Source organism: Drosophila busckii, chromosome X (genome assembly GCF_011750605.1).
Source record: "Drosophila busckii strain San Diego stock center, stock number 13000-0081.31 chromosome X, ASM1175060v1, whole genome shotgun sequence".
In the NCBI taxonomy this organism is placed as follows: domain Eukaryota; kingdom Metazoa; phylum Arthropoda; class Insecta; order Diptera; family Drosophilidae; genus Drosophila; species Drosophila busckii.
The window spans coordinates 20,299,326-20,323,610 of record NC_046608.1 but is presented as its reverse complement, the minus strand read 5'-3'; the positions used below and the strand labels follow the sequence as shown (position 1 = coordinate 20,323,610).

The 24,285-nt window shown below is 40.8% G+C and overlaps 9 protein-coding genes across 10 annotated transcripts in view; 4 read left to right on the top strand and 5 right to left on the bottom strand.

Moving 5' to 3' along the window:
• The window catches only part of LOC108605102 (serine/threonine-protein kinase tousled-like 2), a 54,226-nt gene extending 54,065 nt beyond the window's left edge, over positions 1-161 (bottom strand). The window contains exon 1 of the mRNA XM_033294516.1: positions 75-161. Within this exon, the coding sequence (XP_033150407.1) occupies positions 75-146 (72 nt within the window). The 5' untranslated portion in view covers positions 147-161. The remainder of the gene's footprint in view (positions 1-74) is intronic.
• Positions 162-1,730: 1,569 nt separating this feature from the next.
• Positions 1,731-2,511, top strand: LOC108605916 (qjt). The gene is made up of 2 exons (XM_017995732.1): positions 1,731-1,851; positions 1,919-2,511. The coding sequence occupies exons 1-2, from the start codon at positions 1,767-1,769 to the stop codon at positions 2,488-2,490; spliced, it is 657 nt and encodes a 218-aa protein (XP_017851221.1). The 5' UTR covers positions 1,731-1,766; the 3' UTR covers positions 2,491-2,511.
• A 112-nt stretch (positions 2,512-2,623) lies between these two features.
• LOC108605948 (UPF0454 protein C12orf49 homolog) lies at positions 2,624-3,817 on the top strand. The gene is made up of 2 exons (XM_017995769.1): positions 2,624-2,983; positions 3,049-3,817. The coding sequence occupies exons 1-2, from the start codon at positions 2,882-2,884 to the stop codon at positions 3,598-3,600; spliced, it is 654 nt and encodes a 217-aa protein (XP_017851258.1). The 5' UTR covers positions 2,624-2,881; the 3' UTR covers positions 3,601-3,817.
• Positions 3,818-3,942: 125 nt separating this feature from the next.
• Positions 3,943-6,364, bottom strand: LOC108606353 (transferrin). Its single transcript, XM_017996401.1, has 5 exons — positions 6,257-6,364; positions 5,951-6,193; positions 4,713-5,805; positions 4,265-4,649; positions 3,943-4,194 (listed from the first exon to the last, which is right to left on the bottom strand). Exons 1-5 carry the CDS (start codon positions 6,342-6,344, stop codon positions 4,093-4,095), a joined length of 1,911 nt encoding a protein of 636 aa, XP_017851890.1. The 5' UTR covers positions 6,345-6,364; the 3' UTR covers positions 3,943-4,092.
• Positions 6,365-8,177: 1,813 nt separating this feature from the next.
• On the top strand, positions 8,178-11,756 carry LOC108606352 (coatomer subunit beta). Its single transcript, XM_017996400.1, has 8 exons — positions 8,178-8,250; positions 8,325-8,657; positions 8,722-10,031; positions 10,094-10,749; positions 10,808-10,969; positions 11,031-11,304; positions 11,370-11,475; positions 11,541-11,756. Exons 2-8 carry the CDS (start codon positions 8,346-8,348, stop codon positions 11,604-11,606), a joined length of 2,886 nt encoding a protein of 961 aa, XP_017851889.1. The 5' UTR covers positions 8,178-8,250; positions 8,325-8,345; the 3' UTR covers positions 11,607-11,756.
• An 80-nt stretch (positions 11,757-11,836) lies between these two features.
• Positions 11,837-12,715, bottom strand: LOC108606357 (pre-rRNA-processing protein esf2). The gene is made up of 2 exons (XM_017996405.1): positions 12,335-12,715; positions 11,837-12,276 (listed from the first exon to the last, which is right to left on the bottom strand). Exons 1-2 carry the CDS (start codon positions 12,642-12,644, stop codon positions 11,912-11,914), a joined length of 675 nt encoding a protein of 224 aa, XP_017851894.1. The 5' UTR covers positions 12,645-12,715; the 3' UTR covers positions 11,837-11,911.
• A 78-nt stretch (positions 12,716-12,793) lies between these two features.
• On the top strand, positions 12,794-13,661 carry LOC108606358 (actin-related protein 2/3 complex subunit 3). Its single transcript, XM_017996406.1, has 3 exons — positions 12,794-12,885; positions 13,013-13,192; positions 13,293-13,661. The coding sequence occupies exons 1-3, from the start codon at positions 12,880-12,882 to the stop codon at positions 13,635-13,637; spliced, it is 531 nt and encodes a 176-aa protein (XP_017851895.1). The 5' UTR covers positions 12,794-12,879; the 3' UTR covers positions 13,638-13,661.
• Positions 13,662-14,018: 357 nt separating this feature from the next.
• LOC108606354 (proton-coupled amino acid transporter-like protein CG1139) lies at positions 14,019-23,266 on the bottom strand. 2 transcript variants are annotated; one of them, XM_017996402.1, is made up of 5 exons: positions 23,189-23,266; positions 15,187-15,735; positions 14,588-15,045; positions 14,359-14,534; positions 14,019-14,283 (listed from the first exon to the last, which is right to left on the bottom strand). In XM_017996402.1, exons 1-5 carry the CDS (start codon positions 23,198-23,200, stop codon positions 14,042-14,044), a joined length of 1,437 nt encoding a protein of 478 aa, XP_017851891.1. In that variant the 5' UTR covers positions 23,201-23,266; the 3' UTR covers positions 14,019-14,041. The 2 variants fall into 2 exon arrangements, with proteins under 2 accessions (XP_017851891.1, XP_017851892.1); XM_017996403.1 differs by lacking the exon at positions 23,189-23,266 and adding an exon at positions 16,659-16,764.
• Positions 18,766-23,276, bottom strand: LOC108606355 (proton-coupled amino acid transporter 4). The gene is made up of 6 exons (XM_017996404.1): positions 23,189-23,276; positions 21,247-21,386; positions 19,971-20,331; positions 19,454-19,905; positions 19,220-19,392; positions 18,766-19,152 (listed from the first exon to the last, which is right to left on the bottom strand). Exons 1-6 carry the CDS (start codon positions 23,198-23,200, stop codon positions 18,902-18,904), a joined length of 1,389 nt encoding a protein of 462 aa, XP_017851893.1. The 5' UTR covers positions 23,201-23,276; the 3' UTR covers positions 18,766-18,901.
• Positions 23,277-24,285: the final 1,009 nt, after the last annotated feature.

Below are 24,285 nucleotides of genomic sequence, written 5' to 3'. Positions count from 1 at the left end.
CGTTTGGACTGCCGTGCTCTTAACCCATGCTTTCCCATATTAAATTATTATTAATAAAATATGTATAAACTTACCCTGACACCAATAAAACGGGCTTCCAAAAGCTCCTGCTTGCGTGGATTCAGCGATGTTTGAAAATGATCCATAATTAATTTTATATTCACTTTATTGCTAACCGAATTCGTTGTCTCTTTGCAATTTATTTGTTTTGTATGTCTTTTTATTTTGCCACAATATTAATATATATATTATTTGCTTATAAAGTGAATTAATTGTCCGTAGACAGCAGCAACAAAAATTGTTAACGCCATTGTGGTTTAGGATATTTTTTTAAATTTTATCTTCTTTTCACTGTCTGTCATAATAATGCTAAAGAATTAAAACAAAGTTTTAATTTTATACTTCCAAGTTGTATAACCACAAAATTATTTAGATAGCTTTGGTTTTTACAAAAGAAAAACATATACATATGTATATAGAAATATTAACTACAATTTTTAAATATGAACTATATTACTTTTCTTCAAAATAACAGCTTACTTTTAAGTTCAATTAAGTTCAAAGGCATTATTGCAATAAACTCAAGAGCTGTGTATTTTAACAGCTGTTCGTCAAGTTTTGCTTTTTGTTTTTGCAAACTAATATGGCGGACTACGTATATCCAATTGGAATCTGATCGGTACATCGGTAGTCTAGGGTTAAGCAAGCGTTCATAGAATTGCGAATGTTACACAAAACGTTTATTGTTGTTGTTTTTGCCTAACATAACATTCCAATAATTATATTTTAGCATACAAGCATAAAGTATGAATGTTTTTGCAGCTTTATACGTATTGGTGCATGTGTGTCTTTCTCTTCTTCTTGCCTTTGCTCGCCGGTGTATTTGTTTTTTCTTTTACTTTGTTATATATGTTCTTTGCTTTTGCTGCTGCTGCTGCTGTTGGCATCAAAAATGTTTTTTGTGTTTTATTTATTTTGGCAAAAGGGGAAACGCGAAGTTTTAGCATAAAACACCTTTTTTCACTCAAACGACACACTCACTCTCTCTCGCTCTCCTGCTTGGCTTTGCTTTTTGCCTTTGCGTTTTTTTTTTTTGCAAACGCTGCGAGGTTAAGTTTGTCTTTATTTTGGCTTAGTTAAGCGGGCGGGGAGAGGAGGACAGTTTATTTAGTTTAACTTTAAAAACAAAACAAAAAAATAAATTGCATCCGTTATTTTTGCAACATTTTCCACGATAAATATATATGTTGTTTTTGTCACAGTCAAAATTTTTTAGCATGAGGCCGATAGTTGCAACGATACGCGCTACTCGATAGACAGCTGGCTCCAGCTCGATAGCAATTTGTAAGCTAGCCAAACGGTCATACTATTAGCATAGATATGGCAGCAAAAATAGTATTTTTTTATTGTTCGTTTTACTCTCTTTCTGTGCTCAATTAAATGATTTAAAATGTTTAAGGCAACTTAGATGTAATTAAATGTGTAAATCAGGCGGTAAATATACAGTATAAGAAATTTAAGATAAATGCGCCAAATGTAATTGCGCAAGGTCAGTTAACAGACAATGTATTCCTGTTGAGCACTCCTGTTAATGTAATCAAAATGTTACGCTCCTGTTAATATGGTTAAAAATGTCAGCAAAGTTGGTATATTGGAAAAGGAAAAGAATACCAGGGTCATCTAGCAACAGTATTTCCAATTTCCCGCGTACAAAAGCGAATTTGGCGGCACCTACAACAATTTTTATAAGGTCATTAATATAAATTATGGAATTGGAGTTCAGCACACTAATAAATGATGTTAAGGAAATGTTGGTTGATAATGCGGAATTCCTGCATTCATTAGAAAGCAGTAAGTTCACATTACGATTCTTTATACATTTAACTTACAATTTACCTGCATTCACATCCTTGTTTAGTTGATTTCATAAAGGACGAAGTCAAGCAGTTGAATGATGAGGCAAACAAGAATCGACTGGAGTACGGTGAGAGGCTATGTCGCATAAAGAGCAATCAGGCGCGCCTGGATGAGACATTGAAAGAAGCTAAAGCCGCAAGTAAAACTGTGGATGAGCTTAAGAATTTTGTAAAGGATGCACTGAAAGAGAAGAGGAACAAGCGTCAAAGTGTGAAAAACACAAAAGAGTTCAAGGAGTTTAGGAAACGATTAGCTGATAAAAACGAGGAGACCGTAGCTGAGATCATGTCGAATGTCACTGATATTATAGCCGTCCATGATCCATGGTCCAAGGAAGTCATGTTAGATCCTGTGGTGAACACCAAATGTGGTCACCACTACAGTAAACATTCTGTCGAGCCACTAATAAAGGATAACATGGGCATATGCTGTCCCATCTTGGGCTGTCCCAACAAGGCATATATAAAGCCAGCTGATTTAAAGCCGGATCCAGCCATGGCCGCTAAAATTCAAGCACAGTTGGCGCAACAGGAAGAGGCTGTTATTTCAGACCAGGATGATGATTTAACTTAAAGCTTCAATTTTTAGCTTACATTATGTATATATTATTTATATTTATTTTATTACATTGAAGTAAAAAGCTAATTTATGCAATAAAATTTACAAACACTGAATTGAAAAGTATTCAAAATAGCTATATCTGGCGTGAAAATGGTTAAATTGACTAGCACTGATAATTATCAGCTGTTTTTTGGCTCAAAACAAATTTTCATTTTTTAATAAAGAGCGCAAATAAATTGAAGTTTGCAACAAATGTGCATGCAGCGTTTAAAAATTGCAATCGCATCAGCACAACAAACACGGCCAAGTTGTGCGTGACTCAGACTGAGAAGCAGGCTACTGCAAACTGCCAAGAGACTGGAGCTGGAAATGATGCAGTTGTCCATGCCAGCGAACACATACGATGTGGCCAGCCGCTCTGACACGCCTGCTAAGACGACGCATTATTTACATAATCCTGCTGCTGCTGGTTCTCATACTCATGTTTGGCAATTTCTTTGACCGTGTAAGTAGCCAGCCAGCGCGTCCACATGGTTAAACAATAGTTCAATTTTAATTTGCTTTGACCAGCAACTGCTCGGTGGCTTCAGTCGCTTGCACTATGACGATTATGTTGTGAAGCGTACACGGCCGCTGCTGTGGCAACAAGAGCAGGAGGAGCAGCAGCAGCTAAATCGCACACGGCAGCTGGAGCTGCCTTGTCGCAATTCTGTGCAGGGCAGACGTCTGCTAACGGATGAGCTTGGCTTTGTCTGTTTGCGTGATCAATTGCTGCCCAACGGTTGCTGCAATCCAGAGCTAACTGACGGCATCAGTTACAGCTGCCAGAGCTGTAATCCTGCCACTCACTGCTGTGCCATTTATGAGTACTGCGTCTCCTGTTGCCTGCAGCCGGACAAGCGTGCGCTGCTGGAGAAAGTGCTGCAGTCTTCCCCCATACAGAAGTATGTGTACGCCAGCGTGGAGGATCAGTTTGAGCTGTGTCTGGTCAAGTGTCGCACAAACTCGCATTCGGTCGAGCATGAAAACAAATATCGCAACGAAGCTGCCAAGTACTGTTATGGTCCCACCGAAGCGCACGAGTCCCAGCGCGAGGTGGCGCCACGCGGCGGTCTGGGTTAAGGCTAAAGGTGCTGCTAGACGTTTTAGCACTCGAACTGATCTCAGTTTTGGATTTAGCATTCTCTGACAACTCCATGTGCCTCACTCTACTAGAGACAAACCTGTGGCCTCATTAATGTTGGCTTAGCTATAAGTCTATATTAATTTTGTAACTGTATATAGAAGGAAGTTAATGATTTTAGTTTATTGCCTATAGTTAGTAAGTAATTCTTTTATATTTCCATGTTATTTATTCAAATCAAAATATGCTATATGGGTTTTATTTTGTTAGTAATATATATTAAACATTTTACAATGTCTAAAAATGTACGCGCTCTTAGTTAATTGAAAATAATCAAGAGATTGCAACTTTATGTTGGATATTTATTCAGATCAAAAAAAAAAAAAAGAGTATATAGTATAGGATGTACTTACATATACGTACATATATGCATATACATATGTGTCTGTGTAATATAGTTATAGAATATGCTGGGATTGCGTATACGCAGTTTACTGCTTGGCAATCTTGTTGGCATCGCAATGGAGCTCATTGTAGATATGCTCATTCTGATAGTCGCTCTTCAGCTGGGTAACCAACTCGGCGCCATTGTCCTGCAAATCGAAGAGAGAGAGAGAGAGCAAATTAGTGCCTATGTATATTAAGCTTAGAGCGACGACTTACATCGAAGAGCACATTTTCTTGATCTTTCTGATACGGAGCAAAGAGCGCAAACACATCCATGAATTTGCCATGCGCACCGAAACGCTCCGAGATGAGCGAGAACAAGTGCTTGATGGTCTCTTGCTCGACAGTTGTGGTATCGGCACGAGCAAAGATCGCACGTGGTAGTTGCACTTCGACATTGCAATTGACAAAGTCAGTGACAGGGCGACGCTCCATGGTGGGACACACGAGCTGCCAATCTCTGAACGCATTCAGCTCAGTTGCGGGCACAATCTGCAGTTGCTTCTCGGCGCTGGGCGTCATGTTGCACCAGTCCAGACTGCGACGTTTGTTCATCAGCGCGGCGCTGAAGCGTGCACGCTCGCTATGCGCATCGTAGTGACTGCAGGATAAAGGAGTTGCAAGTGAGTGGCATCAAAATTAAGGCGCGTTGATGGCTACTTACATGGGCGCCTTTTGCAGCGCCTCACGATCCATTTTGGCGGGCGCAACAGCCACTAAAAGCTGCTCCGGACGCAGCTGTTCATAGACCAGCGGTATGAGCTTTTGATTTCTTGCCTCTGCATAGTTGGAAGCATGCACGATCATCATATCGGCCTTGCTGTTGCCCATGGCAACCATGCAGTCGGTCAATTGCACACACTCGAGCTCTGGACGCGCATCGCGAGCATATGCAGCATTGTGCATTGCCTGACACTTGGAGAACTCTGCATCGGTTTGGGTGCAGAAGCGCAGCTTGCGTATGGCGCTGCCATCGCGTTCGATCACATCCTTGTAGCCAGCACGCTCCAGATAGACCTTGGGATCGATAGCCTGCTGCTTGCTATGATAGAATGCATTCGGCTGGATCAACAGATGAGCTGCAGCCGCCTGGTTCTGAGCATGCAAGCCATTTTCGAAGAAGCGCTCCAGACGAGCTTGCAGCTTATGCAGCTGCTCGGGGCCATGCACAGCCTGCTCGTTTGATATGTAGCCGCTCCAAGGACGCTGTGCCCAGGAGCAGGCGGCTCCAGTTATGGGACGACGTGTGCCATCCTCACACAAATACTCAAAGTCCTCCGGTTTGCCCTCGGCAGCTGGCGCTTCAGGCTTGCCCGTTAGGCCAAAATATTTCTTAATATATTGCACCTTGGTGAAGGCCACCTCGCCTTGACCCTTGTCCAGGCAGCGTATGGCACCATCATAGCCACTGTACTTGTCCGGATAGTTGCACTGAGCTGGCTTCTCGCAAAGCGCACACAGATTGGAGTATTTCTTCTTCAGCAAACGATCTGATTCCGGATGCGCCGAGTAGTTGCCCACCAGACATGACTCCTTGAAGAACTCTGACAATGATTTCAATTCGCGTTCGGTAGCTGAGATTTGTGGATCGGCCGAGACCTTCAGCACATTGGTATTCTTCAGCTTCGTTATGGGGATCCTGTAGCCCACATTGCGGCCAAAGCCAGTGTGGCAGGACTTGGCGCCACGCAGCGATTCCAAGCTTTTGATGGGTGAGGTTTTCTTCACCAGGATTATGCCCTCATAACGGAAGTCAGCTGCAAGGAGCAGGCAATAAATTTTTAAATTTAAATATTGCATGAAATGAATTGCACGTTAGAATTTAAATTTAGATTAGACTTGTGAATTTTAAATTGATAGCCCCAAGGCCAAGCTATGCCAAAATATTAATTTTAGACTCACCATCCTTATCATCTTGCGAGCGTATTTCAGAAATGACACGATAATCCTCATTCTTGCGATGATAGGCCATATACATGTCCTCCGGTTCGCTGGCCAATACATCAGCCTTGCGCTGTTCGATTAGCTCCAGGCATTCGACGCGATCTCGGCCAGCAACACACTCCATTTTAATGCCCGCCTCGGAGGGATCATTCAGCAGATTGGTGCAATCGTTGAAATATATTTGCGGTACACACATGCGATCTGCAATATAAGAAATATTTCACACAAATGCAAAATGAAAGGCGGAGAGAATGTTATGCTTACAGATGGGCTCCTCGGCGGCGCTGCTGCAGTGCAGCAGCAGCAGAAGCGTCGCTGCCAGCGGCAGAATCCCAGTTGTCGTTGATGCCATTGCGCGTACTGTGGTGTGTGATTTGCCGGCCGGCAGCTTTTATAGCCAAGCCTCCGCCATCAACAAGTTCAAGCTTGTCTCGCGCTTTTTTTTTTTTGCATTTTGTTTTGTTTTCGTGCTTCTTCTTTGTCAATGCATGTATTTATATATTTTGTTCTAGCCTCTCAGCTAACATTTTGATTGCGGGTGATTTTTTCATTTAAGCGACAGTTTGTCTTTTACTTTTTGCAATATACTATGTAAATATGTTTGTATGTGCATCCCATAGATGTCTCGAGAACTTTTGCTGCGGTACAGTTTCATGGCAGGGCTCCTCAGTTTACTTTTTTTTCTGAGCAAAGCTGGCAACTACTTTGTATGCTGATCTATAGAATCCTCTACACGCTATAATACACAATAAATATGTATATTTTATTTATATTTTTTTTCGCAAACAGGTTATCGCAATGTTTAATAATTTTTGCTATAGCCACTTAAGCCAACTACTCAGCCGCGCCGCCGCGCTCTTGCGGTTTCCCTTTTCACCTTACTCTGTCAACGAGTTGAGTTTGACAAAGTTAAGCCTATTTTCATATGCATAATGCACACAACAATTGATTTACAGTATAAATCTGTTATACTATTACTTATCATTTATTCGTATATATATATTATATAGCTGTCGCGAAATCGAAAGTTTCTCACTGACCAAATAAGTGTTAATTGGTATCCATTAACATTAACACTTAACATTTTATGATACTTGTCGGTTTTCTGTTAATTAGCTGTTATGTGTTTTAATGCACACTAATTGCATTTAACTACTTATTGATTATGTATTTTGCACAGTTTTATATAGCCGATATGCACTGTACTTGCACTGCAACGCTGTTAAGTGAACCTGTTCTGTGGTCAACAAGAGAGACAGACTCTGGGCAAAAACCCCTTGCCGAATATAAATTAGTAAAACTACTTAAAATGCAAGTGGTATGCCGGCGAGGAGGAGTGGGGAGGCTCGTTCAATATAAATTGCTAGCTCTGTGGTGGGTGGATTTATAAATGAAGCTTAATGAATTAGAGGGGGAAATACTCGCTGCTAAACAAGATCACAAAAGTAAGTTATTATTATCCGAATGTCTGTCTCTGCGGACAGATCTAATTGTGTTGTTATTTGTTGTTGTCAATAGGGTTGAGAGGGTCTGGAGCAGTTTAGATACTATAATGTACTTTACATCGGTTAGGAAGATTTGTCTTTCTAATGTAAAGTGCACATACAGTATAGATAAATTGCACGCAGTGTGCAATTGTTATTAATTAATTTGATTCGATTTGATTTAGAGGTCAACTTTATAATCATGGCACGTAACATAAACGGATCAGCGGGATTTTCCCTGCGATGGCTCGGGTATTTACAATATTATCAGTATGGGGCAATAAAAATATAATAAAATTAAATGCTGTATAGCATTTTTTATATACATATATGCAGTGCTTTGCTTGCTTTATCGAAAAATGGTTTTCTCATTTTAAATTTCAAAAGTGCGCGCCAGTTATGCAAGCTAAACTGTTGTTTTCGATCATTTTGCATTTTATAACATTGTTAGAGCGCTTGACATTTGGCCGTTTTAACGTGAAAACTAGCTAAAATGTTAAAAGCTTAAACACAGACAATTTATCAGGTGGAATTTTGTTTTATTTATTTTTAAATCAGGTGTTCTTTCAACTAGGTATTTTCTCATATTTGGTAAATGCTTTGCCTTATGTCTTATGCGTTTATATTGCTTTTTAAATAAATAAACAATTTTTAGCTAATTTCTGAAGTCAGTTTAGCTAGTTTTGTTTACGATGCTGTTGACAATGCTGTTGTGAAAGATTCTTGCGGATTGGTCACACTGCAACACACAGACGAAATTAAGTGACACGTCAAGTAAAACGAAGCAAACAGTGAAATATTTATTAATTTAACAATAATTGTGTGGTTTAAACTTGCCGCAATTGCAGGATTAACAATTGGTAGCCATAATGACGCAAGTGCCGTGCTACACAATCATCAACTCACCGGACCTCGAGGTGCCGAACGAGATGCAACTAAAGCAAGACCTCGAGAAAGGCGACACGCATGTCAAAATCGAGACGCTTAAAAAAGTGATAAAGCTGCTGTTGAACGGCGAACGCTATCCAGGATTAATTATGACAATAATACGCTTTGTCTTGCCCGTTCAAAATCATACAATAAAGAAGCTGTTGTTGATCTTCTGGGAAATAGTGCCGAAGACCTCAGCGGACGGCAAACTGCTGCAAGAAATGATATTGGTGTGCGACGCTTATCGCAAAGTAAGTTGCCACATAGTTGCTACATAGTTAGGCGATGATAACAAATAGTTTTGTTTCTTTGTAGGACTTGCAACACCCGAACGAGTTTCTGCGTGGCTCAACGCTGCGTTTCCTCTGCAAGCTGAAGGAGCCCGAGCTGCTGGAGCCCTTAATGCCGGCCATACGCGCCTGTCTGGATCATCGTCATAGCTATGTGCGTCGCAATGCCGTGTTGGCCATCTTTACCATATATAAAAACTTTGATTGGCTAGTGCCGGACGGTCCGGAGCTGATAGCAAGCTTCCTGGACACACAACAAGATATGAGCTGCAAGCGTAATGCATTCCTCATGCTGTTGCATGCAGATCAGGAGCGGGCCTTAAACTATTTGGCCTCTTGCATTGATCAAGTGCAAAGCTTTGGCGATATTCTGCAGCTGGTTATAGTGGAGCTCATCTATAAGGTGTGCCATGCTAATCCTGCGGAAAGGTCACGCTTCATACGCTGCATCTATAATCTGCTAAACTCCAGCTCTAATGCTGTGCGTTATGAAGCTGCGGGCACGCTTATTACTCTCTCCTTGGCGCCCACGGCTATTAAAGCTGCTGCTGGCTGTTATATTGAACTTATCGTCAAGGAGAGCGATAATAATGTGAAGCTCATTGTGCTGGATCGCTTGATAGCCATGAAGGAAAACGAGCATATGGAGAAGGTTATGCAGGATTTAGTTATGGACGTGCTACGCGTACTTGCCGCGCCTGATATTGAAGTACGTCGTAAGACTCTAGCGCTGGCCATGAATCTGGTGTACTCACGCAACATCAACGAAATGGTGCAGGTGCTGCAGAAGGAGGTGGCCAAAACGCATAACGTAGAGCATGAGGATACGGGCAAATATCGGCAGCTGCTAGTGCGCACACTGCACACTTGCTCCATTAAGTTTCCCGATGTCGCTAGCAATGTTATACCCGTGCTGGTCGAGTTTCTGTCCGATACCAATGAGCTGGCTGCTGTGGATGTGCTCATCTTTATACGCGAGGCTATACAAAAGTTCCCAGCTCTACGTGCGCTTATTATTAAGCACTTGATTGACGCCTTTCCACAAATCAAAAGCGCTAAAATACATCGCGCTGCTGTGTGGATTCTTGGCGAGTATGTTGAGGGTGCACAAATCTTGGAAGTGGTGGCAGCCATACAGCAAACTTTGGGTGAAATACCCATGGTGGATGCCGAACAGCGGCGCCTGGCAGGCGAGCAGTCTGAGGAGCAACAACAGCAGCAACAGAAGGAATCTGGTGATACCAATGCCGGCACCCAGAGCAGCAGCAGCAGCAGCAGCAATAAGGTCACCTCCGATGGCACCTATGCCACCCAGAGCGCGTATAGCTTGGCACCGTAAGTTAAGACTCGAATGCTTTGTCATTTGCTGTAGCATCGTTTATTTTTTACCTTTGCAGCGTGCCCAAAAAGGAGAAACGTCCACCACTGCGTCAATATTTAATGGATGGCGATTTCTTCATTGGCGCCAGCTTGTCCGCCACGCTGACCAAGCTCGCCTTGCGCTATGCCGAAGTGCAGCCCGAAGCACGCGCACAGAATCGTTTGACCACACAGGTTATGCTCATCATGAGCTCCATACTGCATCTGGGCAAGTCTGGTTTTCCCACAAAGCCTATAACTTATGATGATAACGATCGCATAATGATTTGTCTGCGCACATTGAGCGATCGCACGCCTGAGGCAGTGGCAATCTTCAAGCATGCCTGCCGTGATGCTTTGGGCAAGATGTTGGATGCACAGCATGAGGAGGATCAGCGCATGATTAAGGAGAAACAACGTGCTACGGCTAAAGTGCAACCGGACTCACCTGTGCTCTTTGCCCAGCTCTCCAACGGACGCGATAATCAGCTGGGCGAGAATGTATTCGAGTCCAGCTTGAATCAAGCCCTGGCGGGCAGCAAGACGGCACAGCTAAGCGATATGGCTTCACCCAATAATAAGCTGAACAAGGTGACACAACTGACAGGCTTTTCGGATCCAGTCTATGCTGAGGCTTATGTCAATGTTAATCAGTATGATATAGTGCTGGATGTGCTCCTTGTCAACCAGACCAGTAAGTTATAATCAAAGCAGTTAAAGTTAGTTGAATACTCAGCTGTTTTCGCTTACAGATGATACCTTGCAAAACTGCACGCTGGAGCTGGCTACGTTGGGTGATTTGAAGCTGGTGGAGCGACCACATCCTGTGGTGCTGGCGCCACATGATTTCTGCAATATTAAGGCCAATGTCAAAGTGTCCTCCACGGAAAATGGCATTATATTTGGCAATATAGGTAAACAGCTTGTCCTTTAAATTGTCAACATACGCTAACGTTCATCTTTGCTTTGCTGCAGTTTATGATACCGCGCTTAACACCAATGTGGTTGTGCTTAATACCATACACATTGACATTATGGATTACATTATACCAGCCAGCTGCACGGACACTGAGTTCCGTCAAATGTGGCAGGACTTTGAGTGGGAGAATAAAGTCACAGTTAACACTAGCTTCACGGATCTGCATGAGTATCTCAAGCATTTGCTAAAGAGCACCAATATGAAGTGCCTAACGCCAAACAAGGCATTGTCCGGCCAATGTGGCTTCATGGCCGCCAACATGTATGCCAAGTAGGTGGACTACAAACTTGACATGCATACAAATCATTAAACTGCTTTCTCAATCTTTATTACAGATCTATATTCGGTGAGAACGCCTTGGCCAATTTAAGCATTGAGAAGCCTGTTGATGATCCTGACTCAAAGGTCACTGGACACATACGCATACGGGCCAAGAGTCAGGTTAGTTTTGCTTCTTTATAGCACATGGCGCTTTCTCTTACTCCTTCTCTCTCTCTTGCACACAGGGCATGGCTTTAAGCTTGGGAGATAAGATCAGCTCATCGCAGAAGCAATCGGTGCAGGCAGCCTAACTGAGAAGCGAGCTGCAGAGCACAAGCATTAAACAGTTTTAAGAGTTGGTGGCCGAGCAACGGCCTGCATTCCGCCTGATTCTGATGATACCATACACAAATACAATATACATGCAATTATACATTATTTAATAAACTTATCCGCTCCAATATCAGAGCTGTGTCAGTTGTTACACGAGTTAGAGTGAAAGAGCAATAGCATCGATCGATCGGTCAAGTATAAAGTTTAGTTTCTTTTTTAAAAATATATTTCTTTAACTACATATACACGTATTTTAAGTAAAATATGTAAGCACCTACAAGCGCTACGTCTCCTGCTTTTGCTTTTTGGCCCTTTTCGCCAACTTTTTCAAATGCTCGCTCTTATCCAAATTATTCTGGAAGAATGTCGTTTCCTTGCGCGCCTGGGAAACTTCTGTCTGCAGACGCTGCTTATGCACAGCCTGCTCGTAGTTCATGCGTTCCGTTAGATGGACCCATTTGAAGCGTGGCAAGTACTTCATGCTCCAGAGCGAATCATAGAACTGGGATTTCTTGCGCGAGGAAATTTGTTTATTGTTTAACAGCGGGACAATTTGTTTAGCCACGCGCTTTGACTCAAATTCCACCCAGCCCTCAGTAAAGTGTATATTATAACGTTTGCGCTTGTTTTTCTTTTTGTTTTTATCACCTGCAGGATACAGAGATTAGTTTCAAAATTGGTGCTGCACTACTTTTGCTCCACTTACCAAGTTTCTTCTCCGGCTGCAGATAAACACGTCCAATTTTACCAAATTCACCAAGTATTTCCCGCAAACGTGTAACATTCATATGCTTTGGTATGTTGGATATATAAATAATGCCCTTTTTGCGCTTTTTTACAGGTTTTGTTGTTGGTTCGCTAGACTTAAAGTTGGCCAAGTCCATTTCATCGTCGTCCATGGGCTCCATCGGCTCATCAGCACTTGCACTTTCATCAGCGGACTGCTCGTTGATTTCCTCATCGCTATCATCACGCTGGGGCAGCGCTTTAGCTTTTGTTATTAATTTCTTTTTCATTTATTTAAGCAAAACGTGCGCACAGTTATCGATAATGCCGACAACAGGTCTGTAAATACCAACTGCAAAAAATACCAACTTCTATTGATACTCGACATACCACACAATCGATTTGCAACACTGCTGCATTGGCCAGCGCTAAAAGGTTTTCGTATTGTTGATAATCAATTTTGATACAAGTTTCAAACCTTCTGTTTGTATATGCATAACTTTAATTACTTGAAGTGCAATTAAAATGCCTGTAAGTATAAAATCAAATTACTAAGGCATATGTGATTAATAGCGACGTAAATAAAACCGCGACCAGCTTGAAATTTTTTTTGAAATAACAAACAAATTTTTTATGCTATATTTTTATATACTTAAAGGCTTACCATTCGGAGATCAGTGAATTTGGGCGCAAGGTGGGCAACATGGCCATATTGCCACTGCGTACCAAAGTACGTGGGCCAGCGCCCAGCCTAACTGCTGATAACGAGCTCGACATCATCGATGAGTCACTTTATTATTTTAAAGCAAACATTTTCTTTCGCTCATACGAAGTTAAGGTAGTTAAATATGTTTTTATTGTTTTGTATAAAGTATTAATCCATGACTCAAAACATGCATACATGTACTAATATGTATGTGTATCTTATCCAACTGTAGTCGGAAGTCGATCGTGTGCTTATCTATGTGACGCTCTACATAAGTGAATGCCTCAAGTGTATCCAGACCTGTAGCTCCAAGGAACAGGCTCAACAAGATCTATATACCCTGTCAATTTCTAGGTTCGATCTACCTGGCGATGCGGGATTTCCGCTTAACATAATGTATGCCAAGCCGGAGAATCCAGATTTAATGCGTGAATATATGCTGCAGTTGCGCCAGGAGACGTCCGCTCGTCTGTTGAAGCTGGTCTATGATACACCCGATGGCAAGCCCAACAAGTGGTGGACGTGCTTTGCTAAGCGAAAATTCATGGAAAAGAGCTTATCCGGTCCGGGAAAATAGTTCTAGTTCGATTTTGAAATTCAAATTCAAAGACTGTTAAGTTGTCAGTGTTGGTAAACATTGTGGTTAACGTTGTGATCATTAATTAAATTATGTTATTACTGCAAACTGTTAAAACTCTAGTGTTGGCTAACGCATATTCTGGTTAACGCGTACCAAGTTGAAATTTACAATCATTTATTAAAATAATGTTGCCATTGTGTATAAATTGTTGTTTGTAGTTTCATTTGCGGAATGCACGGCAGGTACAACTTAATATTAATAACAACAACTAATAACTGTGAGAAAAAAAAACATTATGTAGCAAAAGTAAACTTAAATTACAAGGACAATATAACTTTACAACATATTCACACATGATCGATAAGCTTATTTACAAAAGCGCTAATAAAAAAAAACATTTCTTACTTAAACTCTCTAATAATCTCTACAATGCTTTGATAAGTGCCAGTTACAATGCCCAACAGTGCAACCGTCAATATGGCGAAGTTCTTCAAGTAGATGAGTGTGCCCAGACCCTTGGGCACCTGAGCGCGCGTAACGAAATCAATGAGAATAGGTATAACAAATGCCAGCGATGTGGAGCACAAAGCGCCAATAAGCGATATAAAGAGATTTAGTTGGGGCACAACCAAAGCGACGCCAACTGCAAGAGAAAGACACAACATATAAAGAAACGCGATTTCTAGCTTAAGTTAATGTATTTGTATTGTTTACTTACAGGTCATCATGATCATGACAAAGCGCAAAGCCACCTGCATGGTAATGGGATACTTTTGGGCACAGCTATTGGCACGCTTGACTGGTGGCCACAGGATCTTAATCATGACAAAGAATTGTATGGGATAGCCAAAGAAAACGCCCAGTGCAGCTACAATCTTGACCACCTGCGATAAACTGTACAAAAGCAATAGGAATGAACTCTTGGGGTAAGCACTGCATGCACTTACACCTCCTCCACATTCAGATTTAGCGTTATGCTGCCCTCCACTTGATCACCCCAGCGCAAATAGCTGACAAAGCCGGTGAAGATAAATAGTGCCGTTATAAAGAGCATGGTTATGTTGAGCACGCCAAAGCGACTGCTAAACTTCTCGGGCTCCTTCATTGAGTTGCGCAGCGGCAATATCAAAGCAATGCCCTCATAGCTGAACAGCGCTGTGCCAAAGAACAGCGACAGCTGTGAGCCGCCCGTGAACCATTGACGATCGTGTATCGAGGGCATGGGTCCCTCCGAGAAGGCAATGCTTAGAGTGGCAATGAGGCCAAACAGCAGCGCAAAATTGGCCAAAAGCGAAACGGGTGATATATACTTGAGATTGGTCATTAGCGAGGGTATCATGGCGGGCAGCAGCGTGATCAGCATCACCATGCTCATGCTTATGTCAATGCCGTTTTGATGCAGCACCTGAAAGTTTATAGTATATTGATTGATTGATATTTTTAATTGGTGAATATTTAATGAGCACAATAGAAAGACAAAAGAAATTGCGCAATTCAGCGAAAAGCTTTTGAGCTAGCTAGCAATGGATATGGATATGCCACGCACCTGGTAAAGATTCTCTGTGATGAAGACAAAGTAAATGGCGCAGAATCCAAACTGCGTCACACAGAGAAACATTTCGACAATAAGTTTCATGGCACGGGACATGCAGCGTAGTGGCTTCGGTCCATACTCGAAGCACTTTTCCACAGTCTCGGGATAGTCGTAAAAGGTAGCGCCTGGTGTCTTGGACACTGCCAGCAGTGAGCCACGAATAAGCAGACGCTCGCAATGCACACACATGATGGCAATGATGGGCAGCATGATGGTGGAACCAATGAGTCCACCGTTCTTGAAACAATCGCCCATGGCAAAGAGGCCGGCGCCAACGCTGCCCTTGAACAAATGTGTAGCTGCCTCCAGATTGCTGGTCGCATGTCGTCGCTTTACCATGCTGTTCTCCACATCCTTGTCCTTGTCTTTGTCCTTGTCCGCTGCTGCTGCATTGCGCTTCTCATGCTCGAGCTGTGGCTCCGGTTTGGTTATCTCTATGGTTCTGCCCATGACGCCAGCAGCTTCGTTGGCTTTTTCTTGTTTGCGTTGTTGTTGTTGTTGCTGTTTTAATATTTTATGTTTGCATTAGTTACAGTTATTTCTTTTGCTTGCAATTCTGCTAATTCTCTACGCCTGCTGTGCTTGAGATAAAATGAAAACGAAAACGAAAACTCGAACTGAAGTGCGTCAAAGCTCAAAGCAAAATATCAAAGCCAAAGCGTAGCGCAGAATTAAGTTAACGGTGCCTGCAAGCTTACGACGTAGAGCGAGAGCGAGAGTGCGAGAGCGGCGAGCGTCGCATTAACCCTCTGTGGCCCAATATTTTTCACACACTTTGACATTTTATATATTCCTTCTTCATTCATGTATGTGCATGTTAATTTTAGTATTTATTTATGCTTCAAGCTAATCGGTCAGTTCGATCGCATTTCAATTTGTCGCAAACTGGTTAAAACCAGAAAGGGCAATGCCAATGGCTTGGAATTTATGCGATTTTCGTTTTCGTGCAAATATGTGTTAATTACAATTTGTTAATAGCTGCACAAAAGACTTTGTTTATAGAGTGCTTTACATAAATAATATAAAAATAAAATGAATTTCAAATTTGCATACATAAACAAGCGTTAAAAATCGGGTATACTCGACTTGTAACTAAGAATAAAAATATTTAGTATGCACTTAACAATTATAAAAAAAAAAAAACACAACAGCTGTTAAATTTGAAATATTTGTAGCACATATGTAACTTTTAATGAGTAAATATTTTTACTTTATATTATTAGTTTAGTTTATTAGCACTGCCATAATATTTGCTTTTATTATGCTATTAAATATATTTATTTAAGTATCACTCAGCCATAAAATGTTATTGCAAAAAGCAAAAACTAATAAGCTTTGAGTTTTTAAATTTATTATAATTTGTTGCGTTTGCGTTTTTTGCACAGCTTTGAGTGCTGTTGTATAAAAAAAATAGTTTTATTTACTTTTTTTTTTATTTAAATTATATGCTGGGCAAAACCGTTGCGCGTGCGTTTGAGGACCGAAGTGGACGCGTCAAGAACTGAAACCAGACTCAATTCTTAATATTCGTATTGGCTAAGAACAGAGCAGCGTGTGAAGTACACACAAGCCAAAGCGACTGCGATATAACATCGCTTGTTAGTATTGTTGCTATTTTATAATTGTTATTGTTATTTGTAATTGCTTTTCACTGTGTGTGTGTGTGTGTCAACGGCATTTTGCCTTTCATTCTCACCTTGCATTTTAGACTGCGCCTCTCTCTTTTTAATAATTTCTATCTCACATTTGCGCTCTCACTCGCACTGATTTTAGCTGTTCGTGATTTTGTTTTTTATATATTTCGATTAATTGCACATAGCTTAAGCTATACAGGTTTTTAATATTAATTTTTGCTTTGCTGCAACTTTATTTTTATTTGTTGTTACAGTTTTGATTTATGGCAAACGACGAGCATTAAAATTTGTCAAGGACAATAGCCAAATGTTTAGCTTTTTTTTGGTAATGATCAACAATTTTTAAATGTCATTATATTTGCAATTTGTAACGCAGCTCTTAGTTATTTAATTTAATGTGAAACAAAATGTAGCAATTTGCACCATTAATTATTTCAGACAAAAATCATCAACAACAGGCGACGTCATGAGAAAAAACAAAAAAAAAAAACAAACAGCAGCAGTTCAAGTTCAAGGATATGCGGCGTATGCGCAATTTATGCACGTGCCACAGCTGAAAATCGAATTTTTGTACGTACGACATACGCTAGCTGCCACGCCTATCCGCTGCGCAACGCCTTTATGCTATGGAAATTCACAGCGCTGATTTGTTGTTGTTGTTGTTATTGATACATATTTGCAATTGTTATTGTTATTGCCATGTAGCGCCAACTAAATGCATTGCAATCAATATGTGAAGATCAATCGAGAGGTATGTACATATTTTTATTTAGCAATTGGATTATATAAGACGTACGTATAACGGAAGCATTGGCGCTTCTGCAGAAATTTCCAATTGTTATCGTTATTTGTTATTGTTGATTACTTTTTTGCATTTCCATTTGATTTATACATCATTTGTTGTTGTTCTGTTCGGATTTGAAGGCCATGGCGAGAGCAGTTACATTTAGATTGATTTAGTTCATTTCGGATTAATGCCAGACTAATGGATAATCAAGTACGCTCTATATAGAGTATATATAGTCGATTCAAGTTCATGGCGCACAAGCGACAGTGAGTAACGTAAGTTTATGGCTAGGCTTATCTACATGCCTAAATAAATTCAAGACACGCTCTAGGCTAACGACACGTACCAAAAACTCGACAAATATGTAACTATAAATAGAGAGGAAGTTGGGCAAGCTTACATAACATTTGACTTTAATAATGTAAGCAATTATTTATAAATTAAATTAATATAGCTATGACATTATTAACTAGTGAAGTTCACCAGCAGCTCATACACAACATTGAAACTTTTGTGGTGTAATATTTATCAGCAATTAATTAGCATTTGAATTACCAATCAGCAGTAAATTCAGCTTTGCATTACCAGTAAAGTTAAGATTAAAATGCAGCAGCACCAAAACATTGTTGAAACTTTGTGGTGTAATATTTTTCATCAATTAATTACCAATTTAAATTACCAATCAGCAGCTTTGCATTACCAGTAAAGTTAAGATTTAAAATTTCACCAACAACTCATACAAAACATTGTTGAAACTTTTCGTGGTGTAATATTTTTCATCAATTCAAGTAAATTCAGCTTTGCATTAGTTAAGCAACAATTTTGCAATAGCAAACGTTGTTGAATATACTGCAATCACCAACAAAACTCAACAATTGACAGCAGCTGTATTTAAATTTATTCAAGTTTAGTCAGCTAACTTTTGTATTGTTAATAAGCTTGTTAAATAGCTTAGCAGCTATGATTTCCCATTAATTTGGAGTTGTTAGTTAAATTTATTCAAGTTTAGTTAGTTATTGTTATTTTGGGATTTAAAATTCACTTGCGTTTGTTTTCTTGCATTATTGTCAATGACAAGCAATTTTTATTTGTAAATTAGAAAATTATTACAAAAATAATTTGTAGTATGACAAATGCGCGCGCTCTCTGCTTCTAAAAAAAAAAACATTGCTTACAATTAAATAAGATGGCACAATGAATGCTTAAACTAATCAAAGCTAAACTACTAAACTGTGCAGAGCGAATCTCAGTGTAGCTGCTTAAATCCTTTGATGATCTGATTGAGACTCTCATAGGAGCCGGTGAAGAAGCCCAGCAAAGCGAGCAGCAATATGACGAGGTTCTTGAGACAAATCCAAATGCCGGGCCCCTTGTTGTTCTCACTGCGTGCAATGAGCTCGATGACGGGTGGAAATACCAAAGCCAAGGCGGTGGAGCAGAGCGCGCCAATTAAAGAGATGACAAGTCCTAGAGCAGGCACCAGCTCCGCAATGGCCACTGCGGCAGCAAGAGAAAGATATAGAGAGAGAGGCAGAGGCAGAGTGAAGTGGCAGTCGCTACTTACGCGTGAGCAACACCAGCAAAGTGCGAAAGAGCAGCTCACCGGCCAGAGAGCGTCCTTGGAGCTGGCACAGCTGCTTGGCGCCTGGCCACATCACCTGAACGGCCACAAAGAACTGCAGCGGATAGCCAAGCAGCACGCCGGCCGAGACCATCAGCTTAACCGACTGCGCCAAGCTGTATGATGTGGATGTGGATTAGAGTTGCTCAAGCTTTCGCTTCACATTCGTTCGCTTACATGGTATCGCCCAAATTCAGCGTCAAGCTGCCGCCAACCTGCTCGCCCCACTTCATGTAGCCCACGCTGCCGGCAAACATGAACATGACGGAGACCAGGAACATGCCCACATTGAGCACACCCAGCTTGCTCTCAAACTGGCGCGGCTGGCGCATGGCATTCTTCAGTGGCAACACCAGTGCAATGCCCTCGAAGGCAAAGATGGCGGTGCCAAAGAACAATGCCAGCTGGGAGCCATTGGTCCAGTAGGCGCGTTCCCGCACCTCCGGCAGTCCATCCTTGAGCGCATAATAAAGCGTAATGGCCAGACCCAGGATCATGCAGACATTGGCGAACAGCGACACTGGCGTCAGCCACTTCAAATTGGTTATCAGCGAAGTGAGCAGCACCGGAGCAAGCGCCAGCAGCATCACCAGTCGCACATCCACTTTAATCTCATAGGCTTGCAGTATCTATTGTTGTTGTTGTTGTTGTAAGCGTTGTTGTTGTTGCTGTTGTTGAATCTCTGTGGACTCACCTGCTGCACATTGGTGCTGATAAAAACAAAATAGATGCAGCAGAATCCCAGTTGAGTGACACATATGAAAACGTTGACCAGTCTGCCCATTGTGCGCGACCAGCCACGCAGCTTCGGCGGTCCCAGCTCGAAGCACTGCTCCACAGTCAGCGCATAGTCCGCGCACTTTGCATCCCCGCGCTGCAGTCGCATCTTGCTCGAGCAGGCAATGAGCACATGCTGGCAATGAATGCAGACAATGGCAATGAGCACGGTCAGCACTGGAGCGAGCAGCAGCCCGCCGTTCTTGAAGGCATCGCCCATGGCAAACAGTCCGGGTCCTATGTTGCCCTTGAACAGGTGCACTATGGTCTCCAGATAGCTGCGGTTGATATATCAAAGCATTAGCAGTTTCCAGCTTTGCTTAGCTTCAAGCTGAGTTAGTTGGGTTAGCAGCTTAGTTGGTTAATTTTAGTCCAATTCGTTAGTTAGTAGTTAGTTTCGAACACAATTTCTTTTCACTTTTACACACACACACACACACACACACACAATTGTTAATTCAGCACTTTGCCCAGGCTTGAAGACAAGAGCGACAAAAACTGCAGTCTAAAGTGTAGAGCAGAAGAAGCTTGAGCTGCATTTTCGAATTCGAATTTCGTATGTTCAAGCAAAGCAAAAAGAGTGTAGCGATAACCTGAGTTACATTTCCTGCTCGCATTTGCTTCTCATATGTTAAATTAATACACATTTTCGAATTCGAAATCGAATTGTGCTTCGTGCGTTTTGTTTCAAAGCTTACAAGCAAGATAACTTAAGCTATATTTTCTGCTCGGATTTGCTCAGATTATAAATTAACACGCATTCGAATTCGAATTCGAATTTTTCTAAGCTAACAGCAAAGCAGAACGAGTGTAGATTTAAGCTGAGCTACATATGCTGCTATTTTTGATTCTACTAACTACATATAACAAATGAACACGTATTTTCGAACTCGAATTCGAATTGTTCTAAGCTAACAACAAAGCAGAACGAGTGTAGATTTAAGCTGAGCTACATTTTCTGCTGGCATTTGTTTTATATTATAAATTAACACGAATTTTCGAATTCGAATTCGAATTTTTCTTTGATTGATATTGATTGCATTCTGTTCAGCAATCTTCTAGCCTGGTTTCAAACCAAAGTTTAATTTTATTAGTAACAAAACAACATTTGTTAGTTTCTTAGTTATGTTTGTTAGTATTTTGTTAATACAGCTTGGTTAGTAATTATTTGTGGAGTTAGTAGCAACTCATACCTTGTAGGTGGATGATAGTTCTCATTATCCTTGGCAGCCACAGCGCTCACAGCGCCTTCCTCGTTGCCAATTGTTGTTGCCTTTGCATTATTATTATTATTATTGTTGTTGCTCTGCTTTGTGGGCGTTTGCACTGTGGCCTGTGATTTTTATATTAATTCAAAATTTATATGCTGTTGGTTATTAGTTAAAATTAAATTTAGTACTATGCCTACATATTTATGCAATTAAATTGCGCTAAACTTGTTGTTTTGTTTTTTTTGTGCAATTGATTAATTGTCATAAATTATAGTAGTTTGCTTATCACTGCTGTCTGTAGAAGATTTATGATATTTACCACCCACCAACCCACCCACCCAATGCCAATGCCACTTGACGCTTATTAAATATGGCGAAGCAAACAAATCGTAAAAGTAGTTAATGAATTCATGTGCATATGCTAAACACTGCGGACTAACTAACTAATCGCAGTTGCATTATATGCTAAGTTGGCGCTGCCACGTGAATTAAATTAAATGCCTGATTCTGATCTCATTGCTAAACCTTCAAGTAGTATATTTACAACAATGGCGGCACAATTAAGTTAACAAACACGTGCATGCAATCAAGTGCAGTGGCGTAGACTGGCCACTAAGCAGCAAGCAGGGGCAGGGGGCAGGGGTACATCAATTAGTAGTTCCGACAATCGACGTCCAAGTCTTTTGTAAACATCAATTGACTTTGCGCGAAATTAATTTCTATATCTTGCTTTGGTTTGCCCTAATCTACATAATTCTGCTGAAATCAATGGGCCAACGGTTTTGCAATATTTATCAATGACAGAGACAAGTGCTTAACAGTTAACAGACGAGACATGTGTAAAATAAAAAAAAAATATAAGATTAAGTCAACTGTAATCTATAAAGTCCAAATGTCTGATATAAAATTTATGCTATTTGTTTTTAAAATCACTAAAACAATGTCAAAGTCGAGTGTCGAAATTGCAATGTAATTTTTCATTGATTAATGCAATTATGTGCAGCAGTGCTAAAGATTACAGCGCAATGTGTCGTATACTTGATCTACGTCATGCGTATTGCACTTTGAGTTGAGGCAGGCAGCGGGGTGTAGCTTACAAAATCAGCTTAAGCAAATGTAGACAATGGCAATGAGTAACGCTTATCGTTTGATCATAAATTCTTATATTGTTTTGTTGCGCATACGCCGCGTTGTGCGTTCGATTCAAACGGGATAGACCTTAAAGGAAAAATACGTTACGATAAGCCAAGCGGCCAAGCAATGAGCAACGCTTTTTTAATCTTAACTTAAGTGTTTTTCCCAATATCAGTGCTAAATTCTCCCACGGCTCGTTGTCTTGCCTGCCGACCAGCTGCTAAACTTGTATTCATTACTTATTTTTTATTCGCTGAAATTCAAGTCAATTGAATATCTTTTGCGTGGAAAATTTCCATGCATGTGCAGAGAATTCTTTGGCACTTAAGTCAATGAGCAGAGGCGGGGGGGGCGACCTACAGACAAGTTCAATGCCCCCAATTGCTTAATTTTTTGTTTATAGCGCTCTTAGCTGCTTGGCTTTGATTTAATGCAAGCCACACATAAATTTGCATAACGAAATTTATATATAAAATATATAAAACTGTAGCGTAAACCTTTAAGCTTTAACTGATTGAGTTTGAGTTTTTATTTTTAACTATGGCTCGCCCCCTTGACGACGCCACTGTGCAAGCAGCTGTGGCGCCTAAATGTTGCACTTGTTGTTGCTGACTTTGCACTTGAATTTGCATTTGCAAATTGAGAACGAAGCTGCAGTTAGTTGTAATTTATTTATGCAGCTAACTGGTTTTGTTTTAAGTTAACTGTATTTGTATTTGTTTTTTTTACATACTAAGTAATGTATATAGTATATTGCTTATATATAATTATGTTAGCACTTTCTACACACCTCTGCATCCATTTTGGCAGCTGTTGCTTTCACTTGTTGCTGTTGTTGTTGTCAAAGAACTCGGTCAGTGCATGAGTTGAAAACAAATGAACGCGTAATTTGCCAAAAACAAAAAACAACAAAAAACAACAAAAAATAAAAAACAAACAGCAGCAAATTCTTTGGCGCGCGTTTTTATTTTTATAAATGATTTATTTTTATTGGCGTTTTTGGCTTTCAAGCCAAGCAAGCATTGCACTTGTGTTTTTTAATTGTTGCTGTCGCTAATGTTGCTGCTGTTTGTATTTAGCTGAGAGCAGAGCGTATGTGTTAATCGCTTCACGAAATCATCAAGACTGACGGCAACGACGACGCTGCTGCTGTTGCTGCTGCTGCTGCTGCTGGTTGCTGCTTGTTGCTGCTGCTGCTGCTGACGTTGCTGGCAGCGTAATCGCTGTTGATGTTGCCGCCAGTGTTTGCGCCTCGCGTGCTTTGGGCTTGACCAAAAATCAAATAAATATTTACTATAGATGCTGCTCAATGTTCTAATGACAAACCGGTTGCCACATACCACCAACATTGCTGCTGCTGCTGTGGCAGCCTCAACAGGTTGTCGGCGCAGTCAGCTGTTACTATTGTTTGCTTATTAAACTGTTTATTGTATTAAGTATTGCATAAGCGCTTAAATCATTTATTAGTGTGGACATCTGTCTAGCAGCTTATCTAAGCGCTTCGCATGTTATCTGCGAAACCTTCAATGAAGCATTTCATTTACGCTTCCAACAATAACTAAGATACATTTGTATATTATATATACAACTCACAGGCGCTGTCACTTTAAGCTTGACGCTTAATTGAGAGCGACAATTTGTACTTCCCCGTGTGTGAGGAATTGACAGCCGGATAGACTGTTCCTGACATTGGCTTTGGCTCCGCTACACTCTCTTACTATTTTGATAGTTAACGCATTAACTACTTTAGCTTCAATATTTTATTTATTTTAAGCACACACCGATTGTTGCATGCCCTTGCCGCCAATGCTCTGCGTTTATACATTTTGGGTCAGTTTGCCTTTCGGCTAAATATACACATTGTATATAGCATATATATATATATAT